A 22975-nucleotide genomic window follows, 5' to 3' on the forward strand; every position below is an offset into this window, starting at 1 on the left:
AAGATGTCTGGAAAGGTTTTTAGCCTTTAGGTGTTTAGGTTATTATTATTTTTAGCTACTTACTAGTGTGTATCACTTAGTATGTTAGTTTCATTATCTAACATTTACTAGGCCAAAGCCTTTAATGAATCTTGAATCATGTTAGGCATAGAATATGTGTTAAGAATACTGTGAGACTGCATGTTTTGAATGGAAGTGAGTGATGCTGTAGAAGGATGAGTGAGTGCTATGCAACTCTCCAAGCAGGATGCTTAATGGAGATTTGTAGGAGGAAAAAGGAGGGCTGCAGCATAGCTTGGTGATGATGAGATTGAGGATTTGGCTCAGATTTCTCTCTCAGTGGTCTTACTTTCAAACAGAATCCCCTACAAGCTTTGCCGGGAGTTATTCCTGAACGGTCTCCTGAGTCAGATTTTTTTTTTGGCTCCTTGTCATGCGAACAATTTGCAATTAGAGTTAACTATTAATATAAATGATCTCAAATAAAAGAGAATTCCCAAAGCACTAGTAGCCAGCTTATCGGAAGACTCCCTAACATCTTTCATTTTGTTCACTCTGTGCTAAAAATATGTGAATGTAACTCTACTCTTACTTTTGAGGACGTAGTTTGCAAGTTGTCTGATATGTTTGTTCATCCATATATGTAGATGATGAGGTGGTTAACATTCAGAAAAACTTCAACGAGAACTAAGGTCAGGAGGACGAAAGGCTAATTTAACCACTGAAATACAGATGTAATGTAGATATCTGTTGTAGACCCTGTTTTTTATTAGAAGTATATTTTTACTGTGTGTAAGGCTGAATGAGCCACTAACAAAAAACAAATGGTTTTAATGTAAGGTCAGTTAGTTAGCAATCAGAAATGCAGGTAGAAGCAATGCTGTTTGTTTTAGTGCTCATTCACATACATTATTACAGAATATATGCATGCCTTAAAGCTGCAGTTGAGAGTTTCAGCCGTTGGGATTCCAACGGCTGTTTTCCCAACGTTCTACCTGCTGTAGCTCCTCCCTCCGAACGACAGCTATGCGCGTTCATGTTGCTCCTAATCTGGCGCTTCATAATTTTGTGTCAAAAATGGTTCAAAGCGCCCAACGCACCTACGCAGCTGGTGATAAAATGCTACTATCTCAGCTGACTTTTCTTATTACTTTGTATCTACCACCATCCTGGAATAAGGTTGTTCAAATGGAGCTGTGGTTGTGTGTGTAACAAAGCAGAGGAACCATTCGGCTGAATGATATAATGCACATGCCTTCTAAAATGTGGTAATGTACTGTCATCTTATAAACCAATAAAGGGAGCGAGAGCAGACAAGGGAGTGTTTGAGTGTGTGTGTGTGTGGCCCCACACTGCCAGAAGCTAAGTGCTCTTCCAGTCAGTCAGTCAGTCAAACCAGTCCAGGCTCGATCCTGCTGACCACTAAGAATGAAAGGCACTTAGACATGTAGATAAAAAAGACTACATAATGTAAACAACGTAAAAAGTAATACATTCTTAAACCATTTCAGTAAGATTCAGGTTGAAACATCAAAATAGATGCAACAGAACCAGCGATATCGTCTTTTGGATTCCCCAAAATCTTTTTCCTTGTCAAAAGCTGGCGCCTATATTACCCACAATTCAATAAAAATGTCAAACATGTCTTCAGCCCAAGTGGACGAAGACACAACTGACTTCACTTAAAGCAACTTATCATGATTTGTATTTGCTCATCGACCCTGCTTGGTAATGTAATGTAATGGAGCTGGGCAGTTAAGCTTCTGTTAATGGCAATGTAACCCTCCCCCTCCATGCTTCACAGTAAAAGCTGCCCACCAGTAGACCACTGTAAGCTTTTCTTCCTACAGGAAAGTATCAGATATCCAACTCTATGTTCTTCTTACGCCTGACTCAACCTGATTATTGCGTCACACTTCAGCTATGTTTCTCTGTAAAACAATCTGTACACCAGATCCAGTGTTGTGCCTGAACGCGTTCAATGAACGTTCGTTCATGAACTCGTTCATATTGGGGGCGAACATGAACTGAACGCATGTATTTCTGCCTCATGAACGTTTTTGCGAACGCGCTCATTCTGGCGTTTGTGAACGGCGCTCTTACAGTCGTTCAATCGTTCATCGAGTGCCAGATTTCCAAAGAAAACCCCCGCTAAAAGACATCGTAAACAGCCCTTAATATGTAGCTGTGGTTCTATATGGAATGTGGCAATTATTTAGAAAAATAATAGCCTGCAGCAACATATTTTAAAAAAAAAGAACTATGAACTAGTTCATTTTTGAACTGTGAACTTAGTTCAGAATTTTGAATTATGAACTATGAACTGAACTAGTTCATTTTAAAGGGTGTGAACTGAACTTTGAACTAGTTCACGTAGAAAAAGAACTTTCCCAACACTGACCAGATCTACACAATCACAGCGTCAAGTCTAATCAGGTCGATACTATTTTTAACAACCCAGTATCCAGGGTTTTTCCTGCATTCAAAAAATGTTGGCGCCCGCCAAAGGACTTTTAGCGCCCCCCAAAGGAAAATCCTCAGCGCCAAAGTGTTTTTTTTTTTATATATATAGATAAATAAATAAAAATCTACTTAAAACGGCTCCAAATGTGTTTCCATTTCCGCGCCATTCCAGTCATATTACTTGCAATCTCAGTTGTAAAAAAAGAAATCAGGTCGGGGATAATCGTTATTAAACTATCATTGTTCCGCTCGCCGGGGCATGCAGGCTTATAAATGCAGCAAACCCTTTCAGCCGTGAGCTCCGCTCGGCCCCTCCCTCACCTGATAGTTTCGCTAACGGCTAGTCCAGAGAGTACGAGGGAGATGTTGCGCATTGCCAGGTGTTTTGAAAAACTTCTAGATGACGAGAATAAAGGTAAAACTAATTGTGTTGTCTGAAAACACTTCAGACTCACAACAAACTAAAATAATGTGCAAGATTTGTCACGCGCGGACACGCGAGTAACATGACATACGCGACCGAGACAGAGAGAGAGAAAGAAATGTGATATACGACCTGATCTGCACCTTTAAACATCCCGACCAATTTGTTTATTCACTTTAAGTCGAGTCATAGTGGTCTATGACCAAGCAATCAATGAATAAAAACACAGGAAGTTTAAAGCTCCTTTGTTTAAAGTCCAAAGTCATGGTGTTTTTAGAAAAAAACCTTGTTAAAAGTAAAATAAATGCATAATGTTCTTAAATCAATGATTAGCTGTCTTTAATAATCGTGATAACACAATGTGATCACTCAAAATAATCATGATTATGATTTTTTCATAATTAAGCAGCCCTACCTTCTTCCATGGTTTAGATCAATTAGAAACAATTGAAGTATTAAACAGGTAGGCCTAGTCATTATTAGTATTTTGACTTCATATCTACAGGTTGTTTATTGTGATTTCATAAGCGTCAGTGAGCTCCATGGTAACGCAGTGATTGACAGGCTGACTGAAATGCTCTTGAGCTGGACAGAAACTCCCCTCTCCCAACCCAACACCCCTCTTAAAATACACAAACCGTTTGCCTTTACTGTCGCGACCCCAAAAAAAGTCGGTCGCGTACTGACCCCCCAAAGGCCCATTCTGAGCCAGGAAAAACCCTGAGTATCACACATAGAACAATTGCTCCAGGGTGCTTTAATATCTGTAAAGCATACAACACCGTCTGCCCTTAGACCTGATAAGGAATAAAACTCACCCCAAAAAATACTTTTCTAGGAAAAATTGGAAAAAAACTCATGAAGAGCAACAGAGGGATCCCACTCCCAGGACATGCAATAGATGCCGTGTGCAAAGAATAAACCCACAAAAATCACAGGAGGAGAAGTTGACATTATAAAAATATGACATTAAGGTTGTAAAACATCTGAATGATATGGATAAAGGAAGATGTTGAACAACTCAAGATGTCCAAAAGTATGTAGGACGACAGCACCTGAACTAGTGTAGCCTTTAGAACAAATACAGTTGAGCTATTTGAATCATGTCTTATATGTATTAAGATTATACAGGTAACAAAAGTGGGACAACTCTACACACACGGTTCAGTCAGCTTTCTAGAATTCTGTGATAAGGTCCTTATACATGCCTCCATGGCTAATAATAATCTTTATTAAGGACTCAGATGGTCCACTCACATCCAACATACACACACACATAGAACACATTAAAATACATTACTCAATAAAATACTGTACTAAAATAGGTGCAAGCTATCATGCCAATGCTTTCGAAGCCTGGATGTGAACCGATAGCCCATCATAGGGTTGGTTAAGCCCATAATGATGCCATTCTCTGACAAATCCAAACGACACATGAAACTGAACATCAACTTTCGCAACAGTGCCTGACATGTAGGTACATTAGAGGACACAAATAACTGGCTAGCACTGTGCCACCTAGGAACACGCAGCAACAACCTCATGGCATCATTATATGCCACTCTAATAACTTCATAGCAGGTGTTATGAAATATGAACTCAATTTAAAATCTGATTGATGACAGGGTAACTGTGTGTATGTACATCTGTTATCCCCCTCTATCCCTGCCGGACGGTACCTGGTAACAAATTTCAGACATTTTCAGACCGAAACTAAAAACACTCTGCAGGGAGTTTTCACTCTATCGAGGGAACAACCGTTGCCGGCAGATTTTATCATCTGTAGCTAATTAACGCTACTTCCATACCTTGGCCCAAAAACTAATTATAGCTCTTGTCTGTGTTATCTGGTTAATGCAGTCGCTCTGCAACCTAGGTTTGGAATCATGTATGCTTAGCCATAGATTGTTTCCTATAGAAAGACCCATCACTTTGCAATTATTTTATATCTTTAAACATTTTAAATTTGAGTGTGCCTTTTTATATTTAACAAAAACAAATATATGGTTAGTTTTTCCCTCGTGAAACAATCTATGTACGGTAAATGTCATAAAACTGCAAAGCAAGCAGCCAGCTGGACTGACAGCTTATTAGGTCGTTCATACCTGGATGTCAGTGTCTTTGACGGGCTCCAGGGGCTCAAACGTGGTGGCAGCACTGAGGCTTTCTAACCTCTGAGAAATGTGGAAGATGTCTAAACCTCTGGAACCAAGGAGGATTGACCTGAGAGAATAAAACAGATGGGTGGTGAGAATGAGTGAGTGCAATGAAAGGCTAATCTGATAGCGAAGACAGACAATGAGCTGTAGTTTTGCTCGACAACCACTAGAGGGCGCAAGAGGCTTTAGTAAAACTGCAGTGCTATACAGTGGTTGGTCGTGTCAGCTCCGAACAAATTACACAGGTCTCATGTTGAAGACGTATATAAAAAATGGATCAAATTATAAAATAAATATCTTTCATTTAAAAAAAAAGAAGAGGTCATTTGTTTAACATGATTTAATGAAACCTCCTCTTGCGTGTACTCATGCTTACAGAAGCAATGTGTCACATGGGATTGGTCAAAATGACTAATAAACGCTGTTGCATTTTCATTTCATTAGGCAGTCAATTGTATTAAAGGCCTACTTCACCGGTTGGAATATGAAGGTGTATTGAACTCGGAGATCCTATGAAGTATAAATGTGCAAAAAAAAATTAAATCGGATCATCCTAGCCTGAGAAAAGGCAGAAAGAGTGTTTTATGGTCTCACTGTCTAAGGGCCCACTCACACTAGGGCCGTTTGCCTGTTCCGTGCTGCAGGAATATTCAGCACGATTCCGCTCCCCCTCCCCACTCCCCCCCCGCTGGCCCGTGGTCACACTGCTCGTGGCCTGGGCACGATTGCACCTTGCCTACGTCACCGTGCGCGTTTAGGATTTGAAGCGTAGTCTACTTGTAGGCTATACGACTGTTTGTGAATATTTTCATCCGGACACATTTGCATCAAATATTCCACTTCCAAATTAGAGCAACGAGAATCCTTAATCTATTGTTTTTAAAAAAAAATGTAGCCTTGACGTAATGTTCGCGATGGACAGTCTCATATTTGTGCAGCACGCCCGTCATCAGACCATACGTACCGGATGGTTTTATACACATCGATCGCTCCATCAAGTAATCCGAGTCAGAACTTTTTGTATGGGCAGAGATCGTTTTTTTAAGTGTCTTTATAAAGTTTCTTGTTAAACCTTAGTGTAGGCTACTGTTTCCTTATCACCGGGCCGCGGAGTCCCGTTGTGTGTTGTTTTGTGTTCGTCTCCACCGCCATGCGTAAAGACAGTATTATGACAGCTGACGGGAGGAAAAAGAAAGAAATCATCTGACGAACGTGAGTAAACACGAAAACCTTTTTGCTTTGCTTTCTGCGCTCACCTATTTAGCTCTCTCCCTCTTTTATTAGCCCACACCTAGGCCTACACACACGTTAATGCTCACACATTTTATGTAGCTATGTCCAAGTGGTGGGCAATTCTGGTGCCGACTAGAAAGGCAGCGGACGTTAACGGACAATGCATCCTTAATAAATTCACGTCAGGAACGCCGCCTGTGCGCTTGCTTGTGCGCGTGTCATCTCATTAGCATCTGTACTTTGGCCACGGTACACCTCTCCCAGGTGGCCGTGGCCAAGGGGCTGTTCCGTGCTAGAATACGGATGGCGTGGTCACACTAGCCAAATGTTCTAGACTTTAGTATGCAAATGAGCTCGGGCACGGGGCCGCGGCCCTAGTGTGAGTGGCCCCTAACCCTACATTTCTCTTTCTGTGATGTCACAGAAAGAGAAATGTAGGGTTAGACAGTGTGATGTCACAGAAAGAGAAATGTAGGGTTAGACAGTAAAACACTCTTTCTGCCTTTTCTCAGGCTAGGATGATCCGATTTTTTTTTTAAATTGCACATTTATACTTCATAGGATCTCCGAGTTCAATACACCTTCATATTCCAACCGGTAAAGTAGGCCTTTAAGTACGTTATCCATGGCCAATTTACAGTTGTAAATATTGTATGTTAAATGTCAAAATCTATAAACGTGTCACATCTTCAGACATGTTGAACAGAAGAATAAGATTGAAAGGTAAAGTATAAATATACAAATATTTGGATGTCCATAGTTAGTAGAAAGTAAATCAATTTAGGGAAGCTTTGTATCAAAATGATCTGAATTTCCTCACTTGATAGAAAACATTTAAAACACAACCATGTAAGAAAGTCCAAAAATGTAATAAGATACTACTATATTAAAGCACATGGACTTGTATCACTGCCTGTTTAGGTAGCACTAATACAGCAACATACTGTAACAACAGAGATGTTCTGACTGCAGCTAGGGCTGCACAATATATCGAATTTTCATCGCGATGACGATATTGGCTTCCCACGATGACGTGTACATGAATGTGCGATATTTTAAATGTGTGCTCAGCTGCGAAGCAAATCAATCACTCCCCAAACCACTCGCTGATCATGTGCCTGTTCATGCTCCAACCTGGCAACCCCAGGTTCCCGAGAGCTGTCAATCAAAGTCCAGTGGCTCCGCCCCCAAAGTGTGAACAATTTTCTGCCCGCATAGATAGAAAGCACTCCAAGAGCCGCGCGGAGAAGCAAGCTGCTGCTTATCGCGCGAGCAAGAGCAGATATTTGCGCTTGTTAAATCACATACATCCCCTTGTTAGTCTCTTTTTTTGTGTGGGACCGGATTTATAACCCATTATTACATGACACTTTGCCAGGTCTGTTATGTCCAGCAAGACAGACCGCAGTCAAGAGTAGCCTATAATGTATAGCGAACGGGTCACCTAAGGACCTACGTCATAGTTTTGATGGATAGACGTCCACAAACAGGGCTACTACTCGTTCAAAAAACAATGGAATACTTTTTCAACACGTCTTTGCATGTATCAGGAGAGCAGGGAACACAGGAGTCATGGTTAATGTCCGACAGGACTCCAGTCAACACGACGTGAGTACGTTTGGCTGCATATTGACAGTTAGCCTATAGGCTACAGTAACTTCAGGCTGCAGCCCGCAATGTAAATGTTCGGCAGTAATTTTCTCCGTGAATTGTGTTATTGATTTTGGGGGCTATTGCTTTGTTAGCTAGATGGAGCTCTTGTTAAATATGTTATATATATTACATTTACTATTTGTTTGTACAGTGTGCGAGTCTTGAGTTGTGTTAGCAAAACAGTAGCTCTGTGGCTAACAGCTGAGCCTGAGCCTTCAGTCAGCTGAAGCAGACAGTCTAGCTGGGCGAGTAGACTATTCCACCGTTGCAAGTTCGTATCCTTGGTCGTTCCTATTTACTGGCGTACTGAACTACGTTTTCATTACATAAGAACTTAGTTTGCAATGCCTATTCCAGTTATTAGACAAGCTCTCAGGGTTGCTAATAACTCCATACAGTCAGTGCCTCGGCGTACACACGACCTGAAGCGAAGATGAAACCTCGCGTTGCGAGTAAAGGCATGAGAGGCAGCAACAGTTAACTAACGTGTTGCTGAGTGTTACCTGCCACTTCCCGTCTCCGTCCTTTCAAATTAAATTTCGACATAGTAGAGCCATATAGGTTGTGATTTATTTTGACAGGGCGCAGCTCACAATATACTTATTTTATTTATACATTGTGGGCACAATTTTATTTAGTTCAAAATCAAGTTTTATACACATCCATCATGCAGGTACAATGAATGGAGTAAAATATTTTATATTTTGCTTTTAGGAGATGCAATGAGGTCATATGAGGAAACAAAGATGTGTTATTTAACAGAAATGTAGCACAAGGAAAAGTTAAAGCAGTGCTCTGTATGCAAATATATGTACATTATCAGTAATATTGCATAGCCGATCACATGGATATGAAAGCGCTGTTATGTTTACGTGACAATCCAATAAAAATATTTTACTCACTAAAATTACTGAATAATCGTGGTAAAATATCGTGATATCAATATTGACCAAAATAATCGTGATAATCATTTTGGGAAATATCGTGCAGCCCTAACTGCAGCATGACCCCAGTGTTTCCTTACGCTTTGACATCGGCAGCATCTTGCGAGGTGCGGGTAAGGGTGCGGGATCGAAGCCTCTCCCCAGCCTGCTGGATCTCCTGGAGGTTTCTCTCAACATGGGGCAGCTCCGACACCGCTTCAGTCTCTGCAGCTAGCTGCTCTGCCTGCTGCAGCAGCTCCCCAAAACCCTCTGCATCCATACCTCTAGAGAGAGAGAGAGAGAGAGAAAGAGAGAGGAAGATTCTTTAACTTGGCGCTTAATTACAAAGCCAGTGTATTTGGAATACATCTTAGTTTAGCTGGGAGTTACAGTGCAAAGTGAAGTCTGAGTTTAAATCAAATCTTTCAGCTAAAATTTGAGAGTATTCGAATACCCCTACTACAAATGTTGAGGGACCATTCACTTTTAGGATAACAATGAATTAATCTGAGACAAAGCCAGAATATTATGTTAAGTCTTGGAAAATATGACATTGAAGATTTCCCACCATATTTTTGCCATAACTTTGATGGGATTTTGTCATCCCCCGAGTTAGCAAAAATCGAACAAGGTAAGAGTCATTCACCTAGCCCCTAACAGGCGGTGACCTGCTGATGTGTGCTGAGAGTTGTTAGTGGGTTACTACTCTCGCACAGCCAGACCAAACTACAGCTAGTAGTATTTAGTAGGTTACAGGGTTCAAGCAGTCATTGACTAAGTAATGTAAAACCAATGGGCTGGAGTATAAAACAAACACTACAGAAGTAGAATATATGCTAAACTTGCTTTTTTTCCACAAGGAACATGTTAGCTCTTGCTCATCAATGTAAAGTATAAATCACGTGCTATACATGCTGTGAATTATACTTTACATGTGAATGTTTAAAGCCGTGGTCAAATCACAGCCTGTATATTAAATGTGTGTAAACACTCAATAAATAGTCCACTTCACTACTCCTTTACATTGAAAGCATCCAGTGTAGAAGACATGCAATGAACAAAACGGTGAATAAACTATGAGTGGCCTAGAGTTAAATGGACACACAGTAACCTTACATTTATTTTGACCACTGTCATAAACAGAATGACAGCTGCAGCGCGCGCATGTAGAGCCGTGGTTGTCAGATTAGTTTAGCGGCGTTAGCACAACACCTCGTCTGGCTAGTTTCGCAACTCGTCAGACTCGAGACAAAAGCAAGAGGGAGTCTGAAAGGTCATGCAACATGTTTAAAGAAGAAGGGTAAATAAGAAACCAAACTTTAAACTTTGATGAAACCCTAATGTTAATACAAATTTCCTTTCTGGCCTCGCTTTGTTGGTGTGCTTTACGAGTTAGCTTTACGTCAAAATGAATGGCGCTCAACAGTCAGCTAGCAGGCTAACAGGCTAGCGGCTAACATTTTCTCGCATGCTCGCAGTTGTGTCGGCTTCAAAATGTTTCTATATGATGTGCTCACTGTTGCAGGTAGGCAAGCTTCATACCTGTTGTGTGGAACAGATGGGAGTGTGGTCCTGTATTAATTCCTCCGCTACACAGTTATTACCGTCTATTCAATTTAGCTTGGCAGTGAGAAACATGCATGAAAGTATATTATTTGATTATTTGCCCCGGCACTTCTGGAGTCGAAGCTGATTGGACGACGCGATCCGTGCCGGATATTACGCTCCTCGCTTGCCTCCTTCAAAATAAGACATAGCGCCTGGTGCAGGCAAACAGTCCAACAGCAAACTTTGAACAAGGCAAATGCCTGGCCTGCTGTCAATCCGAAACAAGTCACCACACTTTCAGTTTCCAGGCTACAGAAACAACAGTGCAAGTCAAGGTGTTTCGTTTCTCATTAATGTTGAAATTTTTTCTTCCTGATTTTTGTATATTGATATAGCCTACACACATTATTTGCTTTGTTAGGATAATTTAAATATAACTTTTTCAGGTGAATTATTCCAGCTAGACTAAAAGCATACATGCTGCTAAGCCTACTTATTACTGAATGTCCATGAGGGCAATATAATTCCTCCATTCTCCATGTCTGCACAATATGTACTGGGCTGAAGGCACGAATACATCATTAAAGGTTAAAATATTAGGTTGTTTTTATAAAACGTTGTGAATTGTATTACTCTCTTAAAAGCTGTAGGCCTACATATTATTGCAAACTGCTTCACTGTAAAGATTGGGTCTCCCAACACATCACAACCAACCACAACTTTTACCGTTCACATTTACTGCCAGCATGTGAAGCAACACTGCATTACTCCTTTGAGGTTAACAAAGACAAGGTTATCTGAAATAACAGTTGTATGGAGCACAGATACACAAAGCATACTGGGGTAAAATGTGAGTTAGCAAATGTTTACACTGACACTAGTACTGTGTTTTCCCTCTCATGAGAATCTATCCCCTATACAGTAAAGTAACAGTTGAAGATGTGTGTCCACACAGCTCTGCACACACCCTTTCTCAAATTCCTCACTAGCTTGTAAATGGATCATCATAGCCAAAATTAAGTTTATCAAACGTGTGTTAGAATTCTTGCAAATATTCATTATATACATTAACATGTGTGGATCATGAATATAGCCTACCAATTTGAAGTTAATCTTATTTCATTTATTATAGGCTAGCATACTGCTCTATAATAATATATTGTTTATCTTGTCACAGATTTGTCTGCTTTCATGGATATATTTTTCTTTAAAAAGTTCTAAAATCTAATATAGCCGTGAAAATAATTTGCCTAATTAAATGTTTTAATAAATGGAGAATTTATGTTTTTTTTAAGATTTTTTGGGGGCATTTTTATGCTTTATTGATAGTGCAGAGAGACAGAGGTGAAATGGGGCAGAGAGGGGAGTGACATGCAGAGGACGACCGCGGGCGGGAATCGAACCCGGGTCTGCTGCTGGGCCCGGCCGCCCTACCAACTGAGCTAAGGGCGCCCCAGGAAAAAATCTGTTTAAGAAATACCTCTACTTCACATTTTGCTTTGAATCTTTATTAAACACACTTAAGTTTTTCACTCGAAAGTTGACTTGATTTTGAGTCGCTGTACTACTCTGAATAACTGTCTCGTGGATTTTCAGTTGGAGATGGCCCTTAGATTTAAAAGGCAATGACAGCCATTGCTCTTTTGCTTTAGCTGTTGCCTAATGAGAATAAAGCAGTTGCCGTAGCTTGATGCTCGTTATGCCCGGGCCAGATGGCTTCTTCCATGCTACGGTTTGCTGCTCTACATACAAACCCCAAGAGCTACTTCATTAGAAAACAGTATGTGCAACCATCTCATATAACAAACTAATATCACAGCCATGCTTGTGTGACATCTACATTATCGAAACACTTATCAGATGTTATCTCCTTGAAGTAAAATGGGAAGAAAAAAAAAGGTTGGTATTCATGGCATTTAAAACTTCATGGCCTGGGACTTATTATTGAAGTAATTTAATCACCCTTGTTAAGTTTTTTTCTCCAGGATAGAACAAACATTTGCATATAATCAGAGAAAAGCCTATACCTGGCCCTTAAAGGGACACTGTGTAACATTTTAAGTAATTTATTATCTTAAATCAATATCCTCATTCATAAAAATTTCCTCATTGGTGTAAAATCACCTCTGCCAATAATCTGAATTATCCTTCTGAGCAGAGAATTACAAATATTAATATTACATTTTGTACATTGAGCAGGCAAGTCTTATGGAGGAATCCATGTTTTTGGAATGTCATCAGGTGCATTGTTAAAAATTTAGAATTGTTCTTGTCCTTGAAGTCCACTGTAGCTTCTGTTATTATTCAAAAGGGGTGGGGTTACCCAGGGAGCGTTGCATTCTAGAACTTTCTAGAACTTACTTGATGTCATATTACACACTGCACCTTTAAACCTGCAGTGTGTAGAATTTTGGGTTTTATTTCCTAGCAGATTTTGTAGAAAGTAATTATAATATCCATAAGTACATTTAATTTAGTGCATAATAGCTGACATTTTTATTTTATTTTTTCCCTTAGAAAGGGTCTCATATATGTCCATATTTCAGACCAAGGCCTAGTGCCGCCATCTTGAAAGTGTCATAGTTGGAATGTCATCAGGTGCATTGTTTAAAATTTAGAATTGTTCTTGTCCTTGAAGGCCACTGTAGCTTCTGTTATTATTCTAAAGGGTCGGGGTTACCCAGGGAGCGTTGCATTCTAGAACTTTGTAGAACTTTCTTGATGATGTCATATTACACACTGCACCTTTAAGTAGAACTAACAATTATTGGTTTACTTCCTAATACCTTGACAAGCCCGTTGACAATTTATGGAAAAAAGAAATAAAGGCTTCAGATTGAGCCTAGCATATGCCTACTTCCAAGTGAAGAGCATTACCTTCCACCTGGTCAAACAATTGTTCCTTTTGTGAGTGACTTAAGTAGACTTTGCTGCATCAGCACACCTGAATCTCATCAGGTGTGAAACCCTACCCTCTACAGAGGTAAACCAAGACAACACATGCACTTTGAAACACATTTATTTCAACATTGAAGACTAGCACAAAACACATAATTCCCTGTAGACATTTCAACTAGAATTCATTTAGAGAAGTTTCCACGGTCGCCATCACAAGGTCAGCAGAGGGATGATGGTGCAGGCTCCTCACTGACAGCAGCTGGCGTCACAAGTCTTCCCCTTGCACAAGCAGCCAGAGGCGCACTTCTTGCAGCCAGATGTACAGCATGGGCAGCAGGCTACAATAAAAGAAAGAAAGCCTTCATTAGTGAGAGACAAGTAGTCAAGTCATCTGTAGCTTAGAACAGCCAATGGTCTCATATATAGACAAGTGATCAGGCCACTGCAAGCTAAGAGCATCTTGAAAAATATATAAAATAGAAGTCAGCCTGGTTAGCTTTAATTTACACCCTTAAGTTGCAGCCAATTAGAGCCACGTGGGTAGCAGGGAACATTTTAGATATTTCAGTTGGCACTAGAAAGTCCACAGAAGGAGGGTGAGGAAATAACTTTGTATTTTTAAAAGGCAGGATGTTATTTGACTTACTACTCTTCTTGCAGGATTTGCAGGCGCAGTTTGTACAGGTGCAGGAATCACCGCAGTTGCATTTTCCAGCTAGAGAGCAAACATTAAGCCAGATCAGCTCCATGTAATTACCAGCTTAATTGAACATTGTATACAACCAAGAGACATGTTCAGAACACAGATAAACATTGACAGAGAGAACACTTACTCTTGGAGCAGTCGCAAGGGTCCATGGCTTCAGGTGATGTCTGTTACGTCTTATGAAGGTGTTCAGGCTCAGGAGAGGCAGTGTGTTGTGATTGTGAGTGAATGGGCGGCTACTTTATAGCGTTTTGGGAACAACAGGACCGGGTGCAAAACGCGCCAATGTCATGGTGCACGTGATAAATGAGGGACACCGTGTGTAAATAAAAAAGATTAAAAAAAATGTGTGGCAGCTTAAGTTCATAATTTGGTTCATTTTCAATTAGTAACCTATACGAGGATATTAAAACACCACTTGTTTGTTAAATATTTTTTATTTCTTCTTTCTTGTGTTTCTGGACATATTCTCCTGTCGATTTGATTAGATACGTAAGAGCGTATGAATGTTATGACCCATTGTAATGGATATTGTTTCTAAGTGAAAGTAATTGCTGTAAAAGGAGATCTGAAGAACATTCAAAATAAAAAATAAGTATTAAAACACCACTTGTGTCTACCGTTAGGAAAAAACGTGTAACGTGTGTGTGGTCAATATTACACAGGCCCGGGTGCTTTCCTTATATTTTTATGTGGTATGCCGTGAGCAAAAATAATGGTGCGCACAGTTTAAAAAAAAAGTATTATCATGCGCTCAGTTTGCGCACGGATTTACAACTTGAAGGATAATTTGCTTAGTCAAGATGCGTTCATTGCTGCGGTAAAAAGTAAAAATAAAAAATCATGGAGGAAATAAAAGTGGTGGACAGCAGGGGACAGTGTTTAAAGTGATGTATTCAGCTATTTACTCACTTGAAATTCAGACAAATATTTGGTGTAAAAAAACACATGAACAAGCACCTTAAATTAATTAAGGAGAATCATAAAAAAAAACATTATTATGAGACAAACCTGGTTGAATAATGGATATAGGCCTAATAATAAATATTATATGCCGCACACAATAACAAAATGGCCTTCTGAACAGTAGCCAAGTTGTTATTCGGTCTATAAAACACATTGTTCTCCTAATTTGTGAGGCACATTTAGACAATGGACTAAATTCTCCCATGTTCTCTATCACAAATAACTGTCTGACACAAATACCTGTGTCTTGGGTTTTACATATCATTATAAATAGTACACATTCATATTTTATTGGGAATAAAAATAAATCCTACATTGATATGACAAAATATGTGATGTGAATAAATTGCCAGTCAAAGCTTTTTATAAAGCTGCAAATAATGTTGAATAATGGGGCATTGTATTTGATTTCTTGTATTATTATTAAACTGATTTATTGTTTGGTCTATCACATGATACAAACAGTGAAAATGTCACAAGTTCCCTGAGACTATGCCATCTTCTTGCAAGCGTTTTTGTCCTATATTAACGTTCCAAATTAAATTTTAATATATGGTAGAAAAGCTTCAAATCTTCACCTATGAAGATGAATCATGAGAAATTCTATGACTTCATGGATGAAACATATCTGTTGCAGATGGATCACTTAATCTCTGATTGGTTTACATACAAAGTCCCTCTTAGCATAGTGTCTTGTTGATTAATCATGGAGAAAGTCAAATTAAAGGAAATTTAAGAAGTGCGCACTGACATACATTTTCTATGCCTCCACAGACTGTAAGCATGTTAAGAGTACAGATTGGGACAATCCCATATTTGCATAGGGTCCGATATGACTTCAATCCACTGATAGGATGTTGGACTGATGACACCGAACCACTTACCGATCCAAAGTTATTTTAACTATGAAAGAAAATTCAATTAAAAACATACATGATATAGCAAATGAAAATGTAAAGAATAATTTAGAAATTTAAAAGTTTAGCAAATGAAATAGTTCCACAATTGGGTTAAAATGCATTACATTTATTTTTTGCATTTTTGTGTATTTTTTTGCTCTTTTATATAAGAATGGCTGTGTTGCGTTTTATAATAATTGTAATATCGGACGGTATCAGTATCGACAGATATCCAATCCACATATATCAGAATCTGAAAGGAAAAATAGAGGATCGGTGCATCTCTAGTTAAGAACAGCGCCCTTAATAAGGCACACAGAGACTTCTGCAGGACTTAAGACACCACAGTGAAAATTCCACTCATAAACAAATGCTTTATTAAAAACTAAAAAAACAGGTTTATGTGGCTTTTTGAACTTTTATACAAAATAAAGTGTAAATAAGAAAAAGGTGCAGGTCTACAACCTCACCAAATGTCCAAATACAGTCCTCTCTTTTTGCTGTGTTGCCCCAGACAACAAGAGTGGGTGAAGATGTCCAGAGGGTAACTTTGAATCTAAGCCGCCCTCTACTTGAACTGATTATCAATCAGGGTGCCCTTCAACTTGGCCTTCTTGGCCTCCTCCAGCTCAGCCAGCTCCTGCAGCCTCCTCTTGCTCATGCCCTTCCTCTCCAGCTGCTTCTCGATCACCTTGGCGTTCTGGGCGTACGAGTCGGCCACCTCCCGGGCCTCGATCTCCTCCTCCTCCTCGTCGATGGTAGACACCGTCACAGAGCTAAACTTGCCCATATCCTTAGTCCGCTTGGTCATCATCACACGGACCTTGAGTTTAAGATTTGAGATTTATTCATTTAAAATAGTGACAGTGCATGTTGATGAAGAACATTTGTGACATTAGAGCCGGTGGCAGATTGACATATTTAGTCCCTTTGGCAGGCTGGTGTTAAAGGCGAAGTCATCGATTCTGGAGAGTGGTTGTCAAAATCTGTGAATGTCTCCTCACGATCTTTTACCTTTCTGTAGCCTACTGATTTCGACAAAAAGTGATTTGACAAAAACCACTCTCCAGAATTACAGACACCACCTTTAGAAAGGCACGTTTAAACAGCACACTAACACAATCGATAAACAAGAAAAAATAACAGTAAAATAATACAATAGACAAACAGACCTTCTTGGGGGCCGCCGGCTGCTTCTGGCTGTAGAGGCTGGTGTTGCCGAAGTCCTGGCTGAACTTGACAACGGACTCGTCCACGATGAAGGTGGCCGGGTTGTTCTTCTCCTGGTGCTGGTAGAAGAGCAGCAGGCCGCACTTGCTGCACTTCTTCCGGTACTGCCTCTCGATGCCTTCGGGCCTCTTGATGTACGCGTTCTCGTCCACCTCCACGTTGCAGAACTTGTGCGCGTGTTTGGCCGCGTCTATGACCCGGGCCTTGTCCCGTGGCCTCATGGGAAGCTTCTCCAGCTGGCAGTCCAACACCAGGACCATCTGGCCGCAAAGGCAGTAGTAGACATGGAGAGGCTTTTCTCCGTCGTCGTACTCCTCTCTGTCCCTGGTGTCCGAGCACACGACGCTTCTGGACACAACCTTCGGCATGTTATGCCGCCTTAAGGTCTGTTAGAAAAGTATCGCTTAACTAAATGCTACTACTGAAACACAGGGACCTATTATAAGAGCTAAAACACCATGAAGTCGAACACTGGTTAGAAATGTTTTCCGTACACAGAACCTGAGCAACCCTTCCGGTGTCCGTCACCGTTATCGCTCCTACCAGGAACCTAAGCATATTGCTTTTGTTCCGGAGACCCAATACTCTATGGTCGAACCATAGGTTAAGACAGTATGATTTTTCAGGTTATATAATAGGCCTACGTTATATTTTGATGTGTGAAGACACTTTAAAGTAGAATGTACCAGTAGTTTATTCTGATAAACGAATACAAAGTGTTACTTCATGTCATGTCTAATCTGGGTCGAAAACTAAAATAGTCAACTTTTTCCTATACAGGTTCTATTCCTTGTTTTAAGCCTTTAGTCATTTATGGAGAGAAAAAAACCTTTTGCATTTTGAGAGTCTTATTTATTCAAGCCTCTAAGCCACAATTTAAAGAGTGCAATAGAGTTTGTTTCTGGACTTGTGCTTTCATTTCATTACCCCATTGTTTTTTTAACAGGATATTAAAAAGTTTGCGTTATCATTCATCCTAGTAGGCTATGCTACTGAAGCAGGAACAACTTCCTACAGCCTTCACAGGGGCTTCATGAATTTCAGGTACATCACATCCCTCCCAAGTGGCCTTGTGAGATGACCTCATACTACATCAGCACATCTGATCTCAAGCTTGAAACCCTACACACTGCAAGTAAAGCCAAACCAAGACAACACGTCCACATTGAGAAACATTTATTTCAACATTTAACAAGTAAAAAAGACAGTATTCCCTGTTTACACTTTTAACTGCAATTAATTTAGAGAATTTCCCACAGTCGCCATCACAAGGTCAGCAGAGGGATGATGGTGCAGGCTCCTCACTGACAGCAGCTGGTGTCACAAGTCTTCCCCTTGCACACGCAGCCAGAGGCGCACTTGCTGCAGCCGGATGGGCAGCATGGGCAGCAGCCTACAATAGAAGAAAAAAAAATCTGTAGCTTAGAACAGTTGATGCCATCATGTAGAGACAAAGGATATCCACTGCAAGTTAGAACATATTTAAGGCTAAAAATTAGTCAGCCTGGTTAGAAGTTACACCATTAAATTGCAGCCAAGTAAAGCCACCTAGGCAGCGGTGTACATTTCACGCATAAGAGAGTTCAGATAGGCCTACTCACTACAAAGTCAACAAAGCCTAGATAGGCTGAAGTGTAAAGGGCTGAGGAAATGAGATTAGGGCTCATTTGATGTCAAGGTTATTTGACTTACTCTTCTTGCAGGTAGTGCAGGAGCAGTTTGCGCATTTGCAGGATGCACCGCAGTTGCAGGATCCAGCTAGAAAATAAAAATATCGCTCAATCAGTTTCATTTAATGTACAGCTTAATACAACCAGGAGACGTTGTTCAGACGATAAGCATTGACAGGGAACACTTACTCTTGGAGCAGTCGCAAGGGTCCATTTTCTCAGATGATGTCTGTTTTTTTTTTCTTTTCTTGTGAAGGAGTCCTGTGTCCAGTCTCTGAATTGTTGTGGAATTATGCGAAGGGGCGGCTCTTTTATAGCGTCCTAGGGACAACAGGATCGGGTGCAAAACGCGCCGTTGTCACGCAGCACGTAGTAGATGATTACAAAGGTTTGTGCACACCACTCCTTGGTTAAGCACCCAGCCAGGAGCGGCAGCAGAGAGAATCCCAGCGAGTAGGCGAAGGGTTAGTGTGTTGTCTGAAAAATTACGTAAGACCCTCGGGAGACACTATAATAATTAACGTGTTTACACGGGGAGAATCAGCTTTATGTTGTTGCAGGTTACAGAAGTTCATCAATTGACTGGCCCCTTTCTCAGGAATATTCATAGGCCTGGGCTAGACCTACATGACACCTCTGTGTAGGCTACCTAAGTAGGATAACAAGCTACTGTTTCCAATATGGTCAGTTGAGAGCCCCGTTTTCTTATGGAGAAAGCCGTGAGCACAAATTGTGGTGCGCACACAGAACAATAACTCATTCGCTCATTTTGCATACGCTATAATAGAATTGCATTGTTCCATGCCTTTCTTATGCTTGGCCTTAATCAATCCAATTCTGAATAACATTAGGGCATGGTCCTATAGCCTACTTATTTTTATTTTTCACTTTGACACAATTGCAATTAGGCCTATTTATTTTTTATTCTGACGGACAGTTAGGCTATTTCCGGAAACTTTGCTTTAAAGTAGCATACTATAAAATGTAGTAATTTAACATTGCAGATAGGCTATGTATTCCCCAGTAAACAGTTATTGTTCTGTAGGCTATCTGTTGTGTTTTCTGTGCACACGTTACAAACATGCCGCTGTCTTGTTGTCGTCCGGTTGCGCGTGCTCTATGCGCGTGCTCTGCTCTGCACCCGGCGCCTTTCTTTATAGGTCCATGCCCGGCGCTCGTGAGCAAACCTGCTATTGTAATGTGCTGCATTTACGTACCGTGTGCTGTAGGGGAATAAAATATTCACGAGTCGAATGCACATTGCCACCTGATGATTTCTTCTATAGATGCCTAAGATGACATACAAAAACAACGAGTGTCTACATCATATACAAGCGAGGTTTCTATTAGAAGCCTATAGGCCTAATTGTAGGCTAATCATAATCATAAGTTACCGATGAAATTCGACAGCGTAGTCCTTGACCACGGAGAATAGCCTACTATTCCCTGTGGTTTTGAATCAAATGAGGATCATTTGATTCTCACTTCGGTGAACACCTGAACTGGATGACTGGATGTTTAATATGTTCGTTCCTACGTTCAGCAAACACGCAGGTGGTTTGATTTTGTTTTAATTCCCCGGAAGCAGGAGATTGTGAAGGGACCCTGAAGGCAGCATTCCCTTTTTTGCGCTCGCCACTATCTATGGTGTTTCCACATCAGTGCCCCATGATCAGTGCTCACTACATGTCTGTGCGTAATGAGCTGAGTCATTAAAGGATGTAACAAATGTAAATCACTGACCGTGACTTGCCAAATAAAATATTTTGAGCCGAGTGCAACTTTTCTAGAAACTACTAGAATATCAATGAGAAGAAAGCAAACACAACAGATAAACCAAGTCCTCAAACATGAAAAGTGGTCCCAGGGAGAAATAAAAAGTAGGCTATGTTTTTTTTGTCAGTGTTAAAGTAGCCTATTGTTCAGTAGGTCATTAAATATGCATGTTATAAACCCTTGAAGTTACAGATTTTCTGAGGGGATCACAATGTTCACAATGACAATGATTATAAGGTCATAGAAGAGTGTAAACATTCTGATTTGATATATAATGAAAATGGTTAAAAAACAGTCAACCTTTTACGTACTGTATATACGCATATTTAATGAGATATTGCCTCATTTGCATATTTTATTAAATGTTTTAGACTAAGTGTAATACAAAAAGTATTTTTCATAATATGAAGATTAATCTGGTAAAAAAGTATGAGGTATCTATAAAGGAAAAAAAAGTTCCATTCACCACGTAGTGTGATACTAGTGTAACCTGTTGTGGTCATTTTCAGGACTTTCGTCCCAGATAGAGATTTTGTCACACATCCCACGTTGTTCACTGGGGACTGGGGTCATATTAGTCTATAACAGTTGAGATATTCTCCGCTACATGAAGCGCATACAAAACTTTCCCAGGACCTCCACTAATGTAGGCTATGTGCGATGTGTACTTGCTGTATGTGTCTATGTAAAGGGCAGCAGTGAACTACTTAAGATAGAAGGTTTTTAACTATTGCTGTAGCTCGCTGGTAGATCGACTACATTAATATTTTCAAGTAGTTAAATGACCTTTTTGTTATTTACATTTTATCTTTTGGTCCGTGTTCCACATGTGAACAACAAACTACATCTGTTTAGTTCCTGCAATAAACTCATATTTCATTTTTCCAAAGTTGTTTGAACTACTTTTTCTTTAGTTAACCAGACTAGATTTCTCCCTGGTAAATTTGCTGTACTTCAACATCTTCCAGTGTGAATTAATTGGTTGGTTCCAAAGCTATTCTTTCAAAATAGCTTCCCCAACACAGAAGTTCAGACAGTTCAGGGGGAATTTGATCCTAAAAGCGTGCGGCTAGTACAGTATGCTTTACAACGAAATCCTTACTGCAAGGGTACATTACATGGATATACTTGCAAGTGCATTTTGCATTCAAACAAATCTAAGGTTGTTCAAAATAGTCAATACAAGATTTATAATGCTGTTTCTGAGGAGCCTTCTTATGGATGTGAATGAATACTTTATAAAGACATGAGATTATTTATTATTTTGCTTGTTTCATAAAGACAATATTTCATAGACTATAATATGTCATTTTGGGATAAATCACCTCCTGTTCTGCACTTGGATTCAAGAGAACTATTTTTAGGGCAGTATATCTCCACTGAAATGAGTTCAAGTCTGGCTGTCACACTGCGCTTATTTGCTGAGCATGCTGGGATCTTGTTCCACCAGGACCGCCCTGTCTGTTACTACTTGGACATGCTCTAAATCCCTTAAGAAACTCCACCAGCTTCTGTAGAAAGAAACCGTTATTTACACTTGAGGAAGACTTACTGGAATGCATGGTTCATTTATAATGTCGGCTCATCCAACTCCAAACCATTTGCTCTATTAGGCCACGTGTCTTCAGTGGACACACCGTGTATGTGTAGGAAGGAGGGCTCTTCCTTTTCTAGGAAGGTTCACACGCTTTTGACGTCTGGCCCTGGTCCTGAAGCAGGTCAGTTCACAGCAATAACCAATTCAGTAATGAGCGCTCCTGGCAATCCTGACTAAATGATTCTTCAAAAGCATGAAACTGCTTGTTTGGAATGTTAAGCCCTGGAACTGACCACAAAGAAGTAATGTAAGTTAAATGATTGACAACGAGGGAAAATGCTTTTAGAGTGTGTTATATTTTGTTCTCAGTACAGGCAACTGTTCTGCAGCAGTTGCACAGAATCAGTCAGAATTCTGCTTTTGCTTCTTTCTGTTTTCTATGTATACCAGTAATATTACATCTAACTATAATATTACTTACACATTTTGTAAACTGAGAATTACTGTACATGCTATGGCACTTATTCTGGAAAACACTGTCGGACTGAAAAACATTAGGTTTCCAATGATATAAAGCATATATTAAAGGTGAATAGTCATGCATAAACAATCAATATGATGGGATATATTTACCGTTATGGAAAATGTATATAAATAAAGGTCAATTTAAAAACTTTCCAGAATGACATCCCTTAGAGAAGCAACATCATTGGATTCCTTAGTAGCACTAAGCAACAGTCATTCTTCAGTGAGCAGATTCCTGCAGTTATCTCATTGCATGAACTCCATCCACTTTTATCTCTGTTTCCACACTGATTGGCACCGTATGGTAATTCTACAATAGAGTTGTGTCTGTGTGTGTGTGTGTGTGTGTGTGGGGGGGGGGGGAT

General features: G+C 40.0%; 4 protein-coding genes across 4 annotated transcripts in view; all 4 read right to left on the reverse strand.

The window, feature by feature from the left end:
• The window catches only part of nup93 (nucleoporin 93), a 33889-nt gene extending 23377 nt beyond the window's left edge, over positions 1-10512 (reverse strand). Inside the window, exons 1-3 of the mRNA XM_080027277.1 lie at positions 10398-10512; positions 8957-9137; positions 4993-5110 (exon numbers count right to left, since the gene is read on the reverse strand). Coding sequence (XP_079883403.1) covers positions 4993-5110; positions 8957-9135 — 297 coding nt within the window. The 5' untranslated portion in view covers positions 9136-9137; positions 10398-10512. The remainder of the gene's footprint in view (positions 1-4992; positions 5111-8956; positions 9138-10397) is intronic.
• A 2902-nt stretch (positions 10513-13414) lies between these two features.
• On the reverse strand, positions 13415-14213 carry LOC307250339 (metallothionein A-like). The gene is made up of 3 exons (XM_080027387.1): positions 14135-14213; positions 13948-14016; positions 13415-13639 (listed from the first exon to the last, which is right to left on the reverse strand). The coding sequence occupies exons 1-3, from the start codon at positions 14157-14159 to the stop codon at positions 13548-13550; spliced, it is 186 nt and encodes a 61-aa protein (XP_079883513.1). The 5' UTR covers positions 14160-14213; the 3' UTR covers positions 13415-13547.
• An 832-nt stretch (positions 14214-15045) lies between these two features.
• On the reverse strand, positions 15046-17620 carry steep1 (STING1 ER exit protein 1). Its single transcript, XM_080028598.1, has 2 exons — positions 17045-17620; positions 15046-16695 (listed from the first exon to the last, which is right to left on the reverse strand). Exons 1-2 carry the CDS (start codon positions 17468-17470, stop codon positions 16441-16443), a joined length of 681 nt encoding a protein of 226 aa, XP_079884724.1. The 5' UTR covers positions 17471-17620; the 3' UTR covers positions 15046-16440.
• Positions 17621-18261: 641 nt separating this feature from the next.
• LOC307250151 (metallothionein B) lies at positions 18262-19095 on the reverse strand. Its single transcript, XM_080027124.1, has 3 exons — positions 18962-19095; positions 18795-18860; positions 18262-18495 (listed from the first exon to the last, which is right to left on the reverse strand). Exons 1-3 carry the CDS (start codon positions 18984-18986, stop codon positions 18404-18406), a joined length of 183 nt encoding a protein of 60 aa, XP_079883250.1. The 5' UTR covers positions 18987-19095; the 3' UTR covers positions 18262-18403.
• Between the last annotated feature and the right edge of the window lie 3880 nt (positions 19096-22975).

Source organism: Ammodytes marinus (genome assembly GCF_949987685.1).
Source record: "Ammodytes marinus genome assembly, chromosome: 5".
NCBI classification, from domain to species: Eukaryota; Metazoa; Chordata; class Actinopteri; order Uranoscopiformes; family Ammodytidae; genus Ammodytes; species Ammodytes marinus.